Consider the following 20,181-nt stretch of genomic DNA (forward strand, 5'->3'; position numbering starts at 1 on the left):
TGCTGCGTCCAGAAGTACTGCGCACCCTACATGACGATCCGATCGCCAGGCACCTCCGCTTCTCCCGGACGCTATCGAGGATACAAGAAAGGTATTACTGGCCGCGCCTAACCATCGACGTTGCCCGTTACGTCAAGACATGCCGAGACTCAGCAACGCAAGACACTACACACAAGGCCAGCTGGGTTACTACAGCCGATCAAGCCTCCTTGCTGACCTTTTCAGCAGATCGGGATGGCCTTGTTGGGACCGTTTCCGACGTCAACGTCCGGAAATAAGTGGATCATCGTGGCGACGGACTACCTCACCCGCTTTGCTGAAACTAAAGCTCTGCCGAAAGGCAGCGCAGCCGAAGTAGCAAAATTTTTCGTCGAAAGCATTCTGCTGCGACATGGTGCCCCAGAAGTCCTGATCACCGACAGAGGAATGGCCTTTACAGTGGAGCTCACCCAAGCCATTCTTCTGTACAGCCAGACAAGGCACAGGAGGACAACTGCCTACCACCCACAGACGAATGGCCTTACAGAGCGCCTGAATAAAACTCTCACCGACAGCTAGCAATGTACGTCGACGTCAAACACAAGACCTGGGATGCCGTCCTGCCATACGTAACGTTCGCTTACAACACGGCGGTGCAAGAAACTGCACAGATCATGCCGTTTAAGCTGGTTTATGGCAGGAACCCGACGACGACGCTCGACGCCATGCTGCCGCACGTCACTGAGGAGGAGAATCTTGACGTCGCTACTTAACTCCAGCACGCCGAAGAAGCCCGACAGCTCGCCCACCTACGGATCAAGAACCAGCAGCGTATCGACTGCCGACACTACAACCTCCGACGACGCTTCATCGAGTACCAGCCCGGTGACCGTGTTTGGGTTTGGACCCCAATACGTCGACAAGGAATCAGTAGGAAACTATTGCGACGTTATTTCGCACTTTACAAGATCATCCGACGTGTTGGCGAACTGGACTATGAGGTCGTGCCAGACGGCATTTCGCAGTCACAGCGGCGCCGGGCACGACCTGAAGTGGTCCACGTAGTGCGTCTGAAGCCCTTTTACGCACGCTGACGAACTTCCTTATTTTTGTTTCTTTTTGCTACCAGTGCTTTTCTTTATTACTTTCGTTTGTTTGCAGCATCGGGTCGATGCTTTTTAAGAGGAGGGTATTGACACGTGTACTTGTCTTTATCGGGCAACACGTTTCACCGCCTAACAAATGTTATCGCACAGCGCAGGTCGGACTTGCATGTGGGAAGTTTCTGGAATGTTATCGATGGTTCCATCCTCGGTCTGTTACCGGAACTTGTGTGATTTGATTGCATGTGTGCGCGACGCGAATAATGAAGAACTTTGTGGAAGGTGCGCGGGTCCCAGCGATTAGTCTGGAACATTCGAAGATGGATCTGGAATTAGTCTCAATTAGTCTGGAACAGCCGACGCGCTTGACCTGTCGATCAGATTTTCGCCGATCGCCGACTGCGCTCGCGGCTCTCGTTGTGTGTAGCCTGTTTTGTGGGCACAGGTTCGCCCAATAAAAGCTAGTTTTGCCTTTCACAGTATTGCTAGTGTGTTCTTTGACGTCACGACCACGTGACAGTATCGTGCCAACCGCAGAACAACGAAAACACGATGATGCGAAAACCAGTTTCCACGAACAAGATTTCACTGGACATACCTGTGTTGATTGACGGCAGAGCGTTCTGAAAAAAAGTTACATTGCCCTGGAATGGGGCACCAGTTCGTACGGCATGTGGCCATGTCGTCACACCGCTTGGCTTATGCATGGCCAGAGTAGAAATTCGCGGTGCTGCTTTTCTCGCCACTTGTCTCGCTCTACGTGAGTGTTCCCACAATTTAATTCTTGGGATGGACTTTCTCCGGGAATATGGCGCCCTTATTGACCTCCGCGAGCACTGCACCACTTTCTCGACAAAAAGGGCAACTACACAGACCGACGCTATTGGACGCAGATCTGCACTTCGCGTTTCGGACGACAGCATCACGATACCGCCGTGTGCGAGTGTTATGGTTCCGGTCAAGTGTGATGAGCTACAAGACGGTGAAGCCATTGTAGAAGGCAACATTTCTATGTTGCTGACCCAAAGTAGTTGTGTAGTGTGAAGCCTTGTGGAACTTCGTGATAGCCAGACAGCTGTCCTCATTACCAACTTTACCTTTGAGCATCGGCTCATTTTTCGTGGCCCTGCCGTCGCCTACGCCGAACCATCAACAGACATCGTCGAGTGCTTTGCTTTTGATGTAGACACAGACAACGGTTCACTCAGAGACATCGATGTAACTCCGAGCTTACAGACAACCAAAAGAGCGCACTGCAGGAACTCTTGAACGAATTCCGCGTGTGCTTCGCTCGGTCTACTAAGCTGGGCCACACGCCAACCACGAAGCCCCGAATAACGGCATCGGCCGACACACACCCCATCAAACAACAGCCTTATTGTGCCTCGCCAAAAGAATGTGAGGCAACTCAAGCCCAAGTCAAGGAGATGCTAGTGGTGGTGTCATTCAGCCTTCGCACAGTCTGTGGTCCTCCCCGGTCATTTTGGTCAAGAAAGAAGACAGAATGCTTCGTTTCTGTGTTGATTATCGATGCCTCAATGATGTTACCAAGACCGACGTGTACCCACTACTACGCATCGATGACTTTTTAGACAGACTGCGGCAAGCTAAGTATTTTTCGTCTCTCGATCTAAAGAGCGGTTACTAGAATATTGAGGTAGATAAATGAGGCCGAAAAAAAACTGCTTTCGTCACTCCAGATGGCCTTTAAGAATTCAGAGTACTTCCTCTCGGTCTCTGTTCGGCACCATCAACTTTCCAGCGAATGATGGACGCCGTTCTCGCTGGTCTCATGTGGCAAAGGTGCCTCGTCTACCTCGAAAACGTGGTTGTTTTTTCGGCGACATTTGGCGACCACCTGAAACGACTGCGGCGAGCTCTCGAAGCCATCCGATCAGCTAATCTCACACTTAAATTAAGCCTCAGAAATGTCATTTCGTCTACAAGGAGCTGATGTTTCAGGGACACGTGGTCAGCGCGGAAGGCGTTAGCCCCGATACTGCGAAAACTGCCGCTGTAGCCACGTTTCCAACACCGACCAACAAGAAAAGTGTCCGACGCTTCCCGGGCCTTTGCGCATACTACCGGCATTTCATCGAAAATTTTTCGAAGATGGAGGAGCCCCTGATTCGCCTCACGAAGAACGATGTATCGTTCGTCTGGGCCTCAGAGCAAGAGACTGCTTTCACCGAGCTTCGAATGCGTCTGGTGTCAGCGCCAGTTTTGGCCCACTTTGACGAGGAGGCGAACACGGAAGTTCATACAGACGCCTGTAACGTTGGTTTTGGTGCGGTGCTTGTACACTGAAACCTCGTTAAACCGTAGTCGGCCGGAGCTTGGAAAAAGTACGTACTAAACGGTAGTACTGTTTAAGCGAAATAGCATGAGATCGCCCACTTACCTGTCAAAAACGGAAGTCAGAGAGAGTGCGATGAAAGGGGAAAAAACATGCAGTATTTATTTGCTTCGCGCGACTTAAGTGTTATTTTCGTTTGATGCCACGGCGGCCTAGCACGACGACAGCGGCCTCAAGCTTACTGAAGCTGCGTGCCAGCTTTTCAGCCAGCCCCCCTCCTCTCGGCAAACACTCGCACGGCAGATTTCTCGTCGGCGTTACGTATTCTCCGTGCACGCGCGCAGTAGTGCTGCATAAGTCCCGGGGCGACTTTTTCATTGCTGGGTGCGGGATTTCGGAAAACTTTTCGTTTGGAATAGTCACGTAATTGCGCCCCTGTTCTCGTTGCGACGATTGCATTCATGAGGCTGATGTAACGCGCAGCTTATGCCGCTGTCAGGCCTGAATCGCCTGTGCTGTCGCCTTCCGTGCCGTCCTCATCACTGTCGCTAGTCGACACTTCGGCAACAACAGAGGCAACGATGGTGAAAAGTCGAACCTCGTAGCAGACATCTCTTTGCGGTCGCAGCAGCGCTGTTGAACAGCTTCGCATTCCAAATGCCACACACTGTAGTTAACAGCAGATCCATGTCGCGGGCCAGCGCCGACTTCTTCATGTCACGTTCGATAGCATGGACGATATCTAATTTTTCTTTTATGCTGAGCACCCAGCGTTTTTTTTATCCGAGCTTCAGAACGACGCGAGTCCTTGCTTGTACGATACCATAAACGCTCTCTGGCACGGTGTCGAAATGATGTTGATGTGGCTTCACGTGCAAACGCACAGGGCACTTGGAGGCCATTGTACCGATCTCTGAGGCTTGTTGTTCTGCCGGGCCGCCCGATGGAGATGACGCACCGCCGTGTTTGCGCGACGAAAAGTGGAAACGCTACGTTTTAACCGATGCGTACGCAATAAGCTGGTACGGTTTATGCGAATACAAAATACATTATGTTCAATGGCCGCTGAGTCGGGGAATTGACTTTACTACTTTTAAACTGAAATTACTGTTTAAGCGGGTACGGTTTAATGATGTTTTACTGTACAACGGCAGGAAGGTACTGAAAGAGTGATCGCTTACGCAAGCGGCACACTACTGCATACAGAGACCAAGTACACCACCACGAAGAAAGAGTGTGTTGCCGTTGTATGGGCGCTGGCCAAATTTCCACCTTACCTCTGCGGCCGCCCATTCAAAGTTGCAACCGATCATCACTCGTTATGCTGGCTTGCAAATCTGCGGTACCCTTCTGGACGACTGGCATGGTGGAGTCTATGTTTGCAGGAGTACGACAGGACCATCGTGTACAATTCGGGCCGCATAAACGAAGACGCCGACGCACTCTCGCGCGCCTCTATCGACACTACCGACCAAGACATGAGGACGACGGTGCTATCCTTGGGGCCGTAAGCGTCCACACGGCAATGCGCAGACGACGCATTACGGCCTATATTCGAACATCTGGAAGGACGAAACCCATCAATACCCTGGCATATCTCTCAAGGATTGTCATCTTTTTGTTTACGACATGGCGTCTTGTATAAGAACTCCGCTGCCACCAACAAGACCTACCTTTTGGTCGTTCCAGCAGACCTCTATGCCGAAGTTTTGTTCGCCTGTCATGACGAGCCTACGCCTGGCCATTTGGATTTTACGCGAACGCTTGATAGAGTGCGGAAATCCTACTACTGGCCAAAAGTTGCAGAGTGTGTTAAGCTGTACGTCCACACCTGCCGTGAATGCCAGCGCCGAAAGTCACCAGCTGTGAAGCCTGCAGGATTGCTGAATCCGATTGACATACCTGGAAAACCTTTCGACCAGGTCAGCACAGATCTTCTGGGCCCGTTGCCACTGTCATCTTCTGGCAACATGTGCATAATCGTTGCGACGGACTATTTAACGCGGTATGCTGATACGAAGGCGCTGCCTCGAGGCACAGCTTCCGAAGTTGCCCAATTTTTCATACAGAGCATCGTCCTACAGCATGGTGCCCCATTGCACGTCATCAAAGACCGAGTTAAAGCCTTTACAGCACAGCTCATTGAAGACGTTTTTAAACTCAACTGCACGACCAATCGAAGGACAACTGCCTATCATCCGCAGGCAAATGGCTTGATCGAACGACTGAACAAAATGATGACTGACATGCTGTCTATGTATGTAGACGTACAGCAGAAGACATGGGACGAGATTCTCCCTTACGTAATGTTTGCCTATAATACTGCTATGCAAGAAACAACATGCTTCACGCCGTTTTACCTCGTTTATGGCCGTGAAGTGCAGACTATGTTAGAAGAAATGCTGCCGTGCAACAACATCAATCATCTCGACCTCGCCCAAGATGCCAAACTTTTCGTGCAACGCGCAGAAGAAGCCCGTCAGCTTGCCCTAGTGCATATAAAGAAACAACAGAGCATCGATGCGCATCGTTACAATCTCCGCCATCGACAAGTCGAGTTCTAACCTGGTGATCAAGTTTTGATCTGGACTCCCGTGTGCCGAAAAGGACTATCTGAGAAGCTTTTGAGTCACTACTTCAGATCTTACAGAGTCTTGCAGTGAATTATTGACGTGGATTACGAAGTCCTTCCTGACGGAAGCCAGCCTCCCCAACGTCGACAACCGCAATCTGAGATTGTGCACATTATGCGGTTGAAACCGTACTACAGCCCCTAATATTCGACGTTTTCAGCTGCTTAGGTTAGTTTATGTTGTTGCTCGGCCCTCAGTGCTTTGTGACTATATCGCAAACCACAGTGATTGAGACTATAGCCTATGTGTTCATCCTAGGCCATCTCGGCGCTTTCACGTCAAGCCTCTGTAGGTTTTCCTTCTTTACTTTTTTTTTTTGAATAGGGGGTAATGCCACATGGCACAGCAAAGGGACTGAGGAAGAGGAGAACGAAGTTTGTCTCGGATCGCACGTCACCCACTTACATTTCATAAAGTGCAAACGCCTGGATATTCATTCAGCATGCATACTACAACTGGGTATACGTGACAATACGTAAATAAAGTGATATTTTTTTGGACACATTAGCTTTTTTCGAACATTTGATATTTCGTAGTTACTTATGTTCCCCATGGGGTCCAAATTATCAGTCGTCGGCTGTAGTCCTGCATTCTTCTGTTTGGGCACCTTTGCTGCTGCAACAGCAGGCACTTCTCCGCGTTGTCTAAAGAGTAAGAGCAGCTGAGGCTGCGACCTTCCCCAATGGCACAGAAGCATCAAACTAGTGCGACTGCACCAATCACCAAAGGATCGTCGTTGCTTTCCTCATTGCATCCACTTTCACTTTTGCTCGGTACCATGTCAACAACTTAGTCTTTGTTTTCGGGCTCTCCCGCAGTCACTAGACCATCATCTGCGCTCACAAACTTGTTGACCACTGATCTGTCAATGGCTTCCAGATATTCTAACAGCTCGCTCCAAACTTTGGCAACACTGGCAATGGCTTTATCGCACTCATAAGAATTTTCAGTCATCACTGGGCACACGGAAGCCGCCACATCTGAACTAATTTCCGATGAACCACTTGTACACACCGGCCTCGACATCTCATATACAGTAAAACCTCGTTAAACCGTACCCGCTTAAAACAGCAGTTTCGTTTTAAAAGTAGTATAGTCAAATCTCCGACTCAGCGGCCATTGAACATAATGTGTTTTGTATCCGCATAAACCGTACCAGCTTATTGCCTACGCATCGGTTATAACGTAGCGTTTCAGCTTTTCGCCGCGCAAACACGGCGGTGTGCCGTCTCCATCGGGTGACCCGGCAGAACAACAAGCCTCAGAGATCAGAAGAACGGCCCCCAAGTGCCCTGTGCACTTGCGCATAAAGCCACATCAACATCAACATCATTTCGGCGCCGTGCCAGAGAGCGTTGTGGCATCATGTAACCAAGGAATTGCGTCGTGCCGAACCTTGGATAAAAAAGATGCCGAGTGCTCAGCATAGAAGAAAAATTAGACATCGTTCATGCTATCGAAGGTGACACGAAGAAGTTGGCGCTGGCATGCGACAGGGATCTACTGTTGACTATGGAGTTTGGCATTTGGAATGCGAAGAAGTTCCTCAGCAGCGCTGCTGCGACTGCGAAGAGATGTCGGCTACGAGGTTCGACTTTTCGCATCGTTGCATCTGTTGTTGCCGAAGTGTCGACTAGCGACAGTGATGAGGACGACAAGGAAAGCGGCAGCACAGGCGAATCAGGCCCGACAGTGGCAGAAGCTGCGCAATACGTGAGCCTCATGAATGCTATTGTCGCGACGAGAATAGCACCCCGCAATGAAAAAGGCGCCCCGAGACTTCTGCAGCGCTACTGCGCGCGTGCACGGCGAATACGTAACGCCAACGAGGAATCTGCCATGCGAGTGTTCGCCAAGAAGAGGGGGCTGGCTGAAAAGCTGGCTAACAGCTTCAGCAAGTTTAAGGCCGCTGTTGTCGCTGCTAGGCCGCCGCGGCATCAGACGAAAATAACACGTTTGTCATGCGAAGTGAATAAATACTGTATGTTTTTTTCCCCCCTTCATCGCACTCTCTCTGAGTTCCGTTTTTGACAGGTAAGTGGACGATCTCATGCTATTTCAGTTAAGCAGTACTAGTTTAGTACATACTTTTTCCGAGCTCCGGCCAACTACGGTTTAACGAGGTTTCACTGTATAATGGCGGGGTGGCCAGTTCTCCCCACCACCTTCCTCCATCTGACGTCTGATGGTGTTGATTCGTTTAACTGTTCAACTCTGCTTCCTGCATGCTGTTGTAAACAAGCCGCTGCTGTCGCCATTCAAGAATGCCACTGCTATGAAAACTGCAAAAAGAGGGGTCAAGGGCTGGCAAGTGACATACAAGCTCCCCCGAGGCATCGCCTTGTTAGCCCCAAAAGGCGTGTTTTAAAAAATGTGGTAAGGTTGCCGCAGCAGCATCACAGCTTGAGAAATCCAGAAAAAATGCTGGGACAAGATTGCAACAAGCATCTCGCCACCTACTTCCCACTGTCTTGCACAAGAAAACCGCATGTCCGTCAGCCTTGCTTGCTTTACGCAAAGCTTGTCGACATCCTTCTCCAGGGGATCCAGGTGCTCCATGTAGTGAAGCGGAAGGTCCCTCGCGAAAACAAGTCCGTGAGGGTCTGAATCATCTACAGGACCGCCCGTAGAGGCAATGGTGGCGCAGCCTGCCCTACCGCGTCAGAGCTGCCATCATGGCTGTTACTGTCGCTAGCCGATGAAAGTACGTTTGTGACGATTGCCTCATCAGTTAGAAGCACTTCATTCACAAATCTATAGGAGTGCACTTTTTTTTTCACCGGCGACGTCGTGCATATTCTGTTGTGGCGGCGAGTGAAACGAGGCTGAGAAGCCATGTGGCCAAGAACGACTTCGACGCAATGAACAAAGACAAGCACGAGCGACTTAATTGGTTAGGAGAATTGCGCAGAATGAGGCCCCAGCTGCCCCAGTGAGCAATGTGGGAACAGCAATGGCAGCGTTATCAGTGCAGTTGGCGCAGTCCGTTCGTGTGGGTGTTTGCCGAGAAGAGGGGGCTGACGGAAACGCTGGCTCGCAGCTTAAGGGTGTTTGAGGTCACTCTCTTCGCTGCTAGGCCACCACGGCATCAGACGAAAATAAGACTATTGTCACGTGAAGTGAATAAATACTGCATGTTTTCTGCCCTTTCATCACGCTCTCTCGTAGTTCCGTATTTTACAGGTAAGTGGGCAATCTGATGTTATTTTGGTTAAGCAGTTCTCTACCGTTTAGTACATATTTTTTTCCGAGCTCTGGCGAACTACAGTTTGACAAGGTCTCATTGTACATTGAACCGGGTTACGATATTCAAATGTTTTAACCCCAAATGGGTTTCTTGAAGGCATGGGACTGTCGTCCTGTGTTCATCTATTAATTTGTTAGCATAATCCAGGTTCTTTATAAGCGCCCTACAATTCCAAGATACAATCACACTTGACACCATCTTAAGTTTAAATGGTAGAATATAAACAATACGAAGGAAGGTGTATAATTTATGTGGTCCCGAGAAAGTAGTATTATGGGGGTTTCACTGTGGTCTGTATCGGAGCCTAAATAATGCAGAAAACTTTTCGTGTGTGGGGGAAGCCTGCTTATGGTATTTCGCACACCAGTGTGACACACAGTGACAACACATGTGCCAATGACTCGCCTGCTGCTGATCCGTGCCGCTCGCCCTTGGAGTCCTTCTTGAAGGCATACGAGATGGTGATGGCCCTGTTGCACAGGTACTGGCCATTCATGGCCTCAATGGCTGCATCTGATGCCTCAAAGCTGGCAAAGTTGATGAAGGCATAACCTTTGGAGTTGCCCGTGTCTGGATCACGCATGATCTGCAACAGGGAAGCAGTTTGACACTTGCAGTCTGAGAGTAATGCCTAACCATTGCTTTGATAAAGAAATATGACGAGTGTGCAAGTATAGTGAAATTTCAGCTTAAATTCTAATTTGAATACTTTAGTGTCAAATACTGGATTTACTTGTGTAAGGCCCACACTTCCCAAATTTTTTACAGGGTGTGGGCCTTACACGAGGCAGGCTTACAGCTACTCACTGAAGCCTCGAACTGTGCCGAGACTGCTATGCATAATAGTGCAACCACTAGTGTCTGACTATGAACACATGTACAGTCGCCAAGCGATTTTTCAGGCATGATGATTGCTATGAAAATGTCCATCTAAATAATCGGGCAGTCAGAAAAAAAACTCATTGTAATGGTAAAATTGATTTCATTGTTTTTTAGATTTTTGCAGATTCGCATGCAGATTTTTGCTCGGTGTAGTGCTCCATTAAATTACAGTTTACTTGAAAACTTTGTGGTCGCCGAGGCTGCGTGTGCATTTCACGTTCACCCTTGGTGCAGTTTTATGTGCATTTTGGTACGTCGTGAAGTGCAGGTACAGTCCATGCCTGTCACAACGGATGCACATACAACATACTTTCCGATGTAACAGACTATTCCCCTCACTTAGTGTGGTCTGCCTATGTTATCAATGCAACATTATACATTGTAACTACGTAACAATATAATACAGCAGAACCTTGTTACTATGGCCCTCATTAATTTGGAAAATCAGATGATTCGGCCTTGTCCTCTCATCCTGGTAGGTGTCTGCTTTATTTAATGCAATCAAACTCTTGTTAATTCAAACGTATTTTGCTGCACATTGGTTAGTTTGGACCACACTCGGAGCTCAGCGAGCGCCACAAATTTGTGATGGAAACGAGCAAAACAGCGCTAGCATCTAAATGAAACGAAGTGGCTAAGTAAGTGAGTAAGCAAATGTGGTTTAGCAGCGCAAAAGCAATCAAGGCTATGCTGAACCGAACACAAGGTATTATAAAATATAATTTACAAACAGCAAAATCTGTGTTGATCTATAGCTTGTGTAAATTGCCGGTATCGTTTAGAAATTCAAGGTCAGGTAATGGCACTAGTGTATCATCTCCTAAAACTAAGGCTGGGTGTACAGCTATGTTTAAGTTATATAAATTATGCAACAGTTTCGTCAATTACGTGCTTCAATCTGTTTACATGTCAGTAAAATGTGCAACATACATGAATGTGCATCTATCTGTTGCTTCGTTACCCGATATCCCAACATGGCTTGGTACCCAGCAGAAACGAACTGATCTGCCGTATCTGTTGAAAGACACTATGTTTAAAAAATTCCCTACCAGGGGTTCATACTTGGATTTAAGATTTATTGCCCATAGTGTACATAGCAAATCAGTGTTTATGATTGTATTTTCTTGCTTGTCAGCGATAGTTTCGTCGAGTACAGTCCGTACAGCATAAACTTCGGCAATGAAAACAGAGGCATAGTGTGGTATTCTAATGCAGTAGAACCTCGTTTATACGTTTGAAAAAAGAAAGTGAGAAGAAACGTACTAACCGAGAAAATGTACAATTTGAATTAATTGAAAAATCTGACAGGCTCAACTATTGTTGACGTCTACATAATGGAAAGCGTCGCACGAAGCATTGCAGCAAGAGGTGCCGACGCATGATGAAATGGTGGTGCTCCAGTGGCCCGACACATTTTTTGTTGCTTTCCTATTGCGTGGTGCTTTAAGATTGTGACGGGAAACCGAAACGAAATCAAGCTGGTGGGAGATGCCGGATTCCACCAAAACGAAATGTGATGCCCACATCGAGCCGCCTGCAGCAGGGAACAGCGGTGTGTTTGGATTATCGCCTACTAAAGGTGTGCAGTCCGCTACCAATGGCACTACACATGCTATAAAACAGATAGGTGAAGATGCTTGTCGCAATAGGTTTGGCAGCAATAGCTGTGAATGCGGCATGTGACGACCTGGGCGGAGATTTTCTGGTGACGGAATCGGAAACTGAACGTGCTGTCGTTTTAACACGAGCTGGGTAGACATAAACTGCCCTTAATTGCGTCCACCTCGCGCTTTTTGTTCACATGGAACCTAGTAGCCGGAAAACATGTACAATCGCAGTCTGCAACAGGGAAGGGCGGCGCGTTTTGGTTATCTCCTATTAGAAGCGTGCATTACGCTTCCAACGGCACCACGCGCTGTGAAACAGACGAAGATGCTCATCACAATAGGATTGGTGCTAATAGCTGTGAATGCTACGTGCAACGACCCCGGAGAAGATTTGCTGGTACCGAAATGTGAAACTGAGTGCACACCAGCATTTTCATGCGAGACGGACAGGCGAGCATTGTGGTGAAGCTGCCATAGCGGGCAGCTACATACTGTTCTGGATCGCGTGCGCCTCAAGCATTTTCTTGTTCACATGGGATCTAGCGGCCAGAAAACGTATTATACAATCACAGTTTGGCAACGTACTGAACATTGGTGCCAAAAAATCGTGTTTTCTGGGAATGTATGAACTGGTAAAAAATGAGCATAACCCTACTGAGTCATTTTTTGTGTTCTCGGTTGTGAATGTTGGCGCTGGGAGAGCATACGTAATAGGAACATATCAACGAGGTTCTGCTGTACTTGTTTCCCAATTTTTCGTTACGGCTCCCACAACCACATGTGCGTGTGTTTTAAAACCATTTGTGCAAAGTTCTATGTAATCTTTATATCTGTCCTGAACAGCGCAGAAACCTTATATAATGCGTTCTTGTGAGGTGTCTCTTTTCTTTATGAGTGTCAATGGTCAATCACATAGCTTCATAAGAAAAGACGGGGAATGCGGGAGATGGCAATTCAAGACGATGAGCAAAACGTGAACAAGGTGAATGCAGGAGCCAACATTTCAACAAGTGGACTTGTCTTCTTCAAGGACAAGTCCACTTGTCAAAACGTTGGCTCCTGCATGCATCTTGTTCACGTTTTGCTCATAGCTTGATAAAGTCATACCACGGGAGCAATCATTCTGGCTTTTTAGCAACTTGAAGAACATCGTGAGGAATGTCATAATCCCACCAGTATTCCCCCTATTAGAATACAAGTGGTGTAATCATGTTCGGTTTATTTATGCAGTGTAAGAAAGAGTTGTATTTACTGACGATGTTGTGGCATATGTGATGTGGTGATGACTGAATTCTGAGCACATAGGAAAGAGTGAGTAAAGCTGTTTACTGCTGTAAAGGAGGTTCATTACAGTCAATGTATAAACTTTGGACAGGTGATGTTCTGTAAACACCACTTGCCAGTCACAGTCCTACATTATGTACTGGATCAAGTCATCAAATATATGGCTACCTGGCTGAGCCATAAACTATGCAACCGTAGTCCAGAATGCTACGCACAACAGACTAGTAAACAGGTAAGAGTCATGTTCGGTTGGAATGCCAGTGCTTATGAGACATATGAGACAACACTTTCAGAATGTTCAGTGCTCTATTGGCCTTCAACTTGGTCGTACCTATGTAGGCCAGGAAGTTTAGTTTTTTATCAAATATCACTCCAAGGAATTTGAATTTTTGTTCTACCAGATTAGGTTTTAGAATTGCGTCCAAGTGTAATCCTTGTTTTTGTGTGGAGAAGCTGAAGCCATTTTTGTCAACCCACTGTATTAGTTTATTTATTGTAATCTGGAGCTGCCTTTCACTGGTGGATATATTTGAGGCGTGGTATGCTATTTGGGGATCATTTACGTATATGGAGTATATAACAGGTGAGGGAATTGGTTAATGGAGTTCATCTTTACAATAAATAATGTTGTGCTAAGTATGCAACCTTGTGGCATGCCATTGCATTTTTGTGGTACAACTATTGCATTTTTCCAATCTTTTGGCATAATTCCAGATCCAAATACTTTATTGAAAATTTAAAGAGAGCATATACAGATGCTCAGGACAGGTGTGCAAGCATGGAATAATGGACCTGGTCAGGACCTACTGCATTTTTTTTTACCAACACAGAGTACCCTGTTAAGTTCCTGAAAAGTAAATGGAGCATTGTATTCTTTCTTTGACGCACAAGCAGCTGGTAATTTCTCCTTTTCCCCTGACAGTTTGTACTTTAAGAACATGTTTCAATAAGCAAAACTCTAGCTTGGGCTAGTTGGTTCATGCTTGAATGAGTAAAGAGCAAGGCGCAGTAGACCAGGACGGGAGACAAACACAAACGACAGGATCAGCGCCACTCTCAACTAAGTTTATTTCTGCAACAAGCCTGCCTTATGTAAGGTCAACCAAGCCGAATCACACACGGAACATTAGAAGTAAAATAGAGCAATCCATCGACCACTCAGGAATCGTGTCTGGCACAATAGATCAAATCAGCAAACAAGAACCACACGTGGAGCAGTACAGGAAGCAATTCATCGAGCACAGTCATTACCAAGCCAACGGGGAGAAAAACGAGACATAACAAGTTGCATCTACGTTTCACTAGCAAATTATCCAACACATAACACCATTCAAATGCCTAAGGACCAGTCAGTGATAAAACCCGCACGACTATGAGAACAATGACCAACGAATAACACGGAAAAACATGAAGAAAGGGCGTCTAAAGCACAGCGTCTGCGTCAAATCTAAAATCTCTAAAGTCACTCACCGATAAAATTGATAAAACGCGTGACCGCTCGAAAAATGAACCATGTGACAAACAATGAAATGGACAGAACAGTTGAACATAAAGGGTCTAAGAACAGCGACTGGGTCAAAACGAAAAAAGGCAACGAAAACCTGTAAGAGCCACTGGAAAATCATCTCCATCTGTTAAGGTGCTCAATCATTTGTTGTAACTTGTGTGCAGTGTTGCTGAATAGAGCAATGCCATCGGCAAACCGAAGGTTGCTGAGGTATTGGCCGTCCGTCGATCCTTACTCCTAAACCTTCCCAGTTTAATAGCTTGAATACTTCTACCAAGCACGCAGTGTATAGCATTGGAGAGATTGTGTCTCCTTGTCTGACCCCTTTCTTTACAGGTATCTTCCTACTTTTCTTGCGTAGAATCAAGGTGGCTGTTGAATCTCTGTAGATATTTTCCAGGGTATTTACGTAAGCGTTCTGTACCCCTTGATTGTGCACTGCCTCTATGACTGCTGGTATCTCTACTGAATCAAATGCTTTTTCGTAATCTATGAATGCCATATAGAGAGGCTTATTGTACTCTGCGGATTTCTCGATAACCTGATTAATGACATGAATTCGATACATTGTAAGGTACCCTTCCTGAAGCCAGCCTGTTCCCTTGGTTGACTAAAGTCCAGTGTTGCCCTTATTCTGTTGGAGATTGGTAAATATTTTATATCATACTTTGAGTAAGCTAATGGCCCTATAATTTTCCAGTTCTTTAATGTCGCCCTTTTTGTGGATTAGTATAATGTTTGCATTCTTACAGTTTTCTGGGACCCTTGCAGTCGATGAGGACACTTCGTGTAGAGAGTCGCCAGTTTTCCTAGCATTATGTGCCCTCCACCTTTGATTAAATCGACTGTTATTCCATCCTCTCCTGCCGCTTTTCCCCGTTTCATGCCTTGCAAGGCCTTTCAGACCTCATCTCTAGCTATAGGAGGAGTTTCTGTATACTGTTCATTGTTTCAAATAGAGTACTCCTGAGTCCTCTGGGTACTGTAAAGGTCAGTATAGAATTCTTCCGTTGCTTTTATTATACCTTCGAGATTGCTGATAATATTACCCTGCTTATCTTTCAGTGCATATATCTTGGTTTGTCCTATGCCAAGTTTCCTTATCACTGATTTCAGGCTGCATCCATTTTTAACGGCTGCTTCAGTCTTTCTCACATTATGATTTCTAATATCACTTTTTTACGTTTTGTTGATACAGTTTTGATAGTTCCGCGAATTCTATCTTATCTCTTGAATTGGACACTTTCATTCTTTGTCATTTCTTTATTAAGTCCTTTGTTACTTGGAAGAGCTTGCCTACTGGTTGCCTTGGTGCCTTGCCTCTCACTTCAACTGCTGCCTCTGAAGCTAGCCTTGTTACGGTTTCATTCATTACCTCTATGTCATCATCGTCATCTCTCTGTTCTAAGGCTGCATATTTGTTTGCAAGTACCAGACTAAATTCGTCTGCTTTTACCCTTACTGCCTCTCATTTGACCTGTTTCTTGTTCACCAATTTTACTCCTTCTCTTAAAATTGAGGTGAATCCTGGCCCTCACTAACCTATGATCACTACACTTTACCTTACCTATTCTACATCCTGTACTATGCTGGCATCAGCAGAAAGTATGAAATCAATTTCATTTCTTGTTTCACCATTAGGGCTTTTCCAGGTCCAATTTCTGTTGCTACGTTTCCTGAAAAATGTGTTCATTATTCTCAGCTTATTCCTTTCTACGAATTCTGCCAGCATCTCACCTCTAGCGTTTCTAGAATCAACGCCGTAGTTGCCAATTGCCTGTTCACCCTCCCGCTTTTTCCTCACTTTTGCATTGAAATCGCCCATACTACTGTATACCGAGTTTGCACTTTTCTCATCGCTAATTCAACATCTTCATAAAACTGATCTACCTCCTCATTGTCGTCGCTTGACGTTGGAGCGTAGGGTTTGTACTACTTTTATTCTATACCTCTTATTAAGTTTCATTATGACTACTGCTACCCTCTCATTAATGCTGTAGAATTCGTCAATGTTGCCTGCAATGCCCTTATGAATTAGGAATCCTACCCCATATTGCTTCTTATCAGGAAGACCTCTATAGCAGAGGACATGGCCATTAGGTATTTAGCAATGTATAAGCCTCACCAGTTCTAATCTCACTAAGGCCGATAATATCCTAAATAACGTCTGATAATTCCTCAAAGAGTCCTGCTAAGCTAGCCTCACTCGAGAGGGTTCGGGTGTTAAACGTTGCAAGGGTCAGTTTTCATTGGCAGCCTGCCCGGACTCAGAGATTCTTAGCACCCTGTGCTGCGTGGCAAGTCCGACCGTCGCCTTGGTCAGGTGCTCCGCAGCTGCTGGGGACCGAGGGCCATTGGTTAATTGAAGATATCATCAGGGAGGTTGTGGCCGAACACTGCACCAGGGAGGCCAATTCCTGTTCTGGTGAGGGAGTGTCTTTGTTGAAGCTTAGTTGGCCTTCCTAATTTGGTTGTACCTGGATTAGTATAGCCCCACTCATTCTCGGCATCTTTCGGCGGTGTCAGGCGACACTCCGAGCCTGCAGATGTAGCGCACTGGAGATGTCATGTTAAATATTCCCAACACTTTGTGGTGTACATAGGTAAATTATATTCCATTCTTCCCTACACAAGTACTGCTGCCTTTCTTTGTGCAGCATCTTTGTTCTTTTTGATTTGTTGTGTTTTGATTTATCTGATTTATAGTATTTGTTCTCTTTTACTGTTTGTATTGTGCTTCATTCAATTGTAGCTGCACCCACATGCAGTGTTCGACAGCGTCACTATAGTTTCTAGACGAAGTAGTAAATCTGCAGCTGGAAACAAAGAAAATGGGTGTGATTTCAGATTCACAGCATTTCATTTGTACAAACTGGAATGTCTGCATCAGCTCAGGTTCATACTTGTCTGAGCACACTTGCATGTCCGGTGGGTATGTACTGTGATATAAACATACCACTGAAGAGGATGGAAAAGTGGGCAAGCAGGTATTGATTCACGGCAAATAAACAACAGCACACTGAAAACGAGGACGAAGGAGCTCAGCACTTATGTCTACGCCTTCCATCGTCCTCGCTTTCACTGCGCTGCCGGCCACCTACCACGAATCAATAGCACCTTGCAAGATTTAGCTTCACAGCACTTGAGTGATTCATGTTTTCCAAATCAACAGTACAAAACAGCCAAGGACAAAGAAAAAGAAGAACATGACATCAGTGTCGTGTTCTTCTTTTTCCTCATCCCCGTCTGCCTCATGCCGCCAATTCCCGAGACATGAATCACCAACAACTTGCCCAAGTTTCTCTTCTAGTACAGCACTTGTGTTTGTTTTGTCAAAATGCATGAGATGTCGTGGCTCAATTGAACTAAATTATTTCAATTGTAACAAAGTCTATATTTAGTTCCTGTAACATGCCTAAATGTTCAGCGCTTGGGCGTTTGAGTCACCACAGGCTATCTTTAGTTGCAGCTACTGTGGTGTACCGACAGAGCCTCGCAAAATATGAAGAGCAAGATGTGTGTACTATTACAATAAGTAAATGGTGAGACTTAACAATTTTGTGCCGAGACCGGCGTCAAAGCACAGCTGAAATTAATGATCACACTTCTGCGGCATCAACACTCGGAGAGCCCGATGTACAGTTCTAGCATCCTGCTAAGTAATATAGCCACGGGTTTTCATTTGTGCAGTAAGGCCTTTCACTGCAATAACAAACATAACGCTGACAGCGGTGCCATCACAATGGCAAGGCTGAACAAAAGTGTTTTCAAGCTTCATAGGTGTGCGGGCTCAGCAAATTAATTACAGAGAGAACAATGTTGCACTTCCATCGACTCAAGTTTCAAAGAGAATGTAAAGGTACGGGGCCCCACAAGAGGGGAAGGACATAATGAAGCGAGTTGGTGGTGCCCTTTGGTGACACTTGGCCCCTTCTGTTGCTGCACCCTGTCCATGCCTGTGAATTCAAGGGATTTACTTCTTTTCTAGCGCGGCCGTGGCTGTGGTAGTGCGATAAAGACTGCCTGAGCGGCTGGGATAAAGTTGGGGGGCAGGTTTGCGCACGTCTCCTTTTCCAGCACGGCTGTGGCTGCGCATGCTTGACAACGCGGCTGAGCAAGGAGTGGGTGTGCTGAGTGGCATGACATCAAGTGCACTGTCTTCCTGCGTGTTTAATACTGAAGTTTGCTCAATCTCGAGTTTTTGGAGAGGCATTGAAGTGAGAGGCAGACAAAGCATTCGCTGCCTGCTGCTGGTGACACTATCAGTTGGAGTGGACAGAAAAGCATGGCTGGCTTAGCTTCAAACCGCCGATGTGAAAATACAGTTGCCGACTGATTTTCCGGACTCCAAAAATTCGGACATGCTCGATTATTCAGTCTGCTTCGCGGCACCGCCATTCTCCCCACAGATTATAATGTATAACAACTTCCGAAAGTTCGGACACCTTGCAGCCTCTCGTCTGATTTTTCGGACACTCCTTCAGCCAACTCGATTGAGAGCACCATGCACCGACTCTGACCGGTGCATGGTTCGGCTTGCTGAACGCCAGGTTTGTTTTGAACGGAGCTTCCTTGCAGCCCCACGAAGTGGCGCTACTGCAAATCCCTGCTCATCATCATTTCTCCTGGTTCGATAGAGTGGTTCTACAGCAGTTCCGGTTTCAGCTTAGTAAGCCATGTCAACACAATCCAGCAGCTGATTTGTGGTGGTGTTTGCTTTGTGTGCTGTGTCGAGGTTCCGTGGATTCAACGCGACATACGGAAACATCGCGTCAAGTGTCTAATGGCGCCTACAGTGTCCGCGCAAACTGCTCTGGGGAATGCCGGCAAGCGGGTGCCGGGAGGCCTAGGATTTGTCGCCTTCTGATGTGCTCCCTACTGTTGCGGAAAATGTTCTGCCGAGACCGGCGCAGTGGTTGCATTGCGATTACAGACACCGTCTCATTTTACAGTTTGACAGGTGCTGACACTGCTGTACTGACATGCGCATAACTCGATTACGGCAAGATCATTCGTCAGGTTTCTGCTGCACCGCCGGACGATGACTCTCGAGTTGGAAGATGATGCACCATGTGGTACGCTGCCGTCACATGCGGAGCGTGTACAAGCAGTGACTGTGCTCTCAGCCGCCTATAGTGACCGTACGACCCTATCCAAGATTCAGGCTTATATGATCGCGCATAAACGGAACAGCGTGCAATGGCGCATTCACAATTTCTTCAAGCCTACTGCCGAGCCCGAATAAGTGCGTGCAAATAAAGGATTTTTCTTTTCTTAATCTGCTTTTTCGGACACCTGTTTATTTGGACATTTTCGCAGTCCCCGTGAGGTCCGAATAAACGGTCGGCGACTGTACTGTCGACGCGGCATGGAACTGTACCTTTCGTTGCTGACTCTAAAATTCAACAAAATGAATTATTTTTTTCTCGTTCAAACTTGCTTTTTTTCTCATTGCTCATTAATTCAGAAAATTTTGTGTCCCCTTTTGTGTAAGAAGAATCCATCAGCGACTGCACTTATTTGGATAAAATGTTGGATTTCAATGTAACACTATTTAGATATAACGAAGCAAACTAGCAATTTTAACGACTTCATTATATTGATGTTCAATTGCACTGTGTTGAATGTATAGTCCAAAGATCT

At 46.5% G+C, this 20,181-nt stretch overlaps 1 protein-coding gene across 1 annotated transcript in view; it reads right to left on the reverse strand.

The window, feature by feature from the left end:
- The window catches only part of LOC135918446 (splicing factor 3B subunit 4-like), a 187,264-nt gene that overhangs the window by 60,483 nt on the left and 106,600 nt on the right, over positions 1-20,181 (reverse strand). Inside the window, exon 5 of the mRNA XM_070533498.1 lies at positions 9,664-9,844. Within this exon, the coding sequence (XP_070389599.1) occupies positions 9,664-9,844 (181 nt within the window). The remainder of the gene's footprint in view (positions 1-9,663; positions 9,845-20,181) is intronic.

Source organism: Dermacentor albipictus, chromosome 2 (assembly GCF_038994185.2).
Source record: "Dermacentor albipictus isolate Rhodes 1998 colony chromosome 2, USDA_Dalb.pri_finalv2, whole genome shotgun sequence".
Classification (NCBI taxonomy): Eukaryota; Metazoa; Arthropoda; class Arachnida; order Ixodida; family Ixodidae; genus Dermacentor; species Dermacentor albipictus.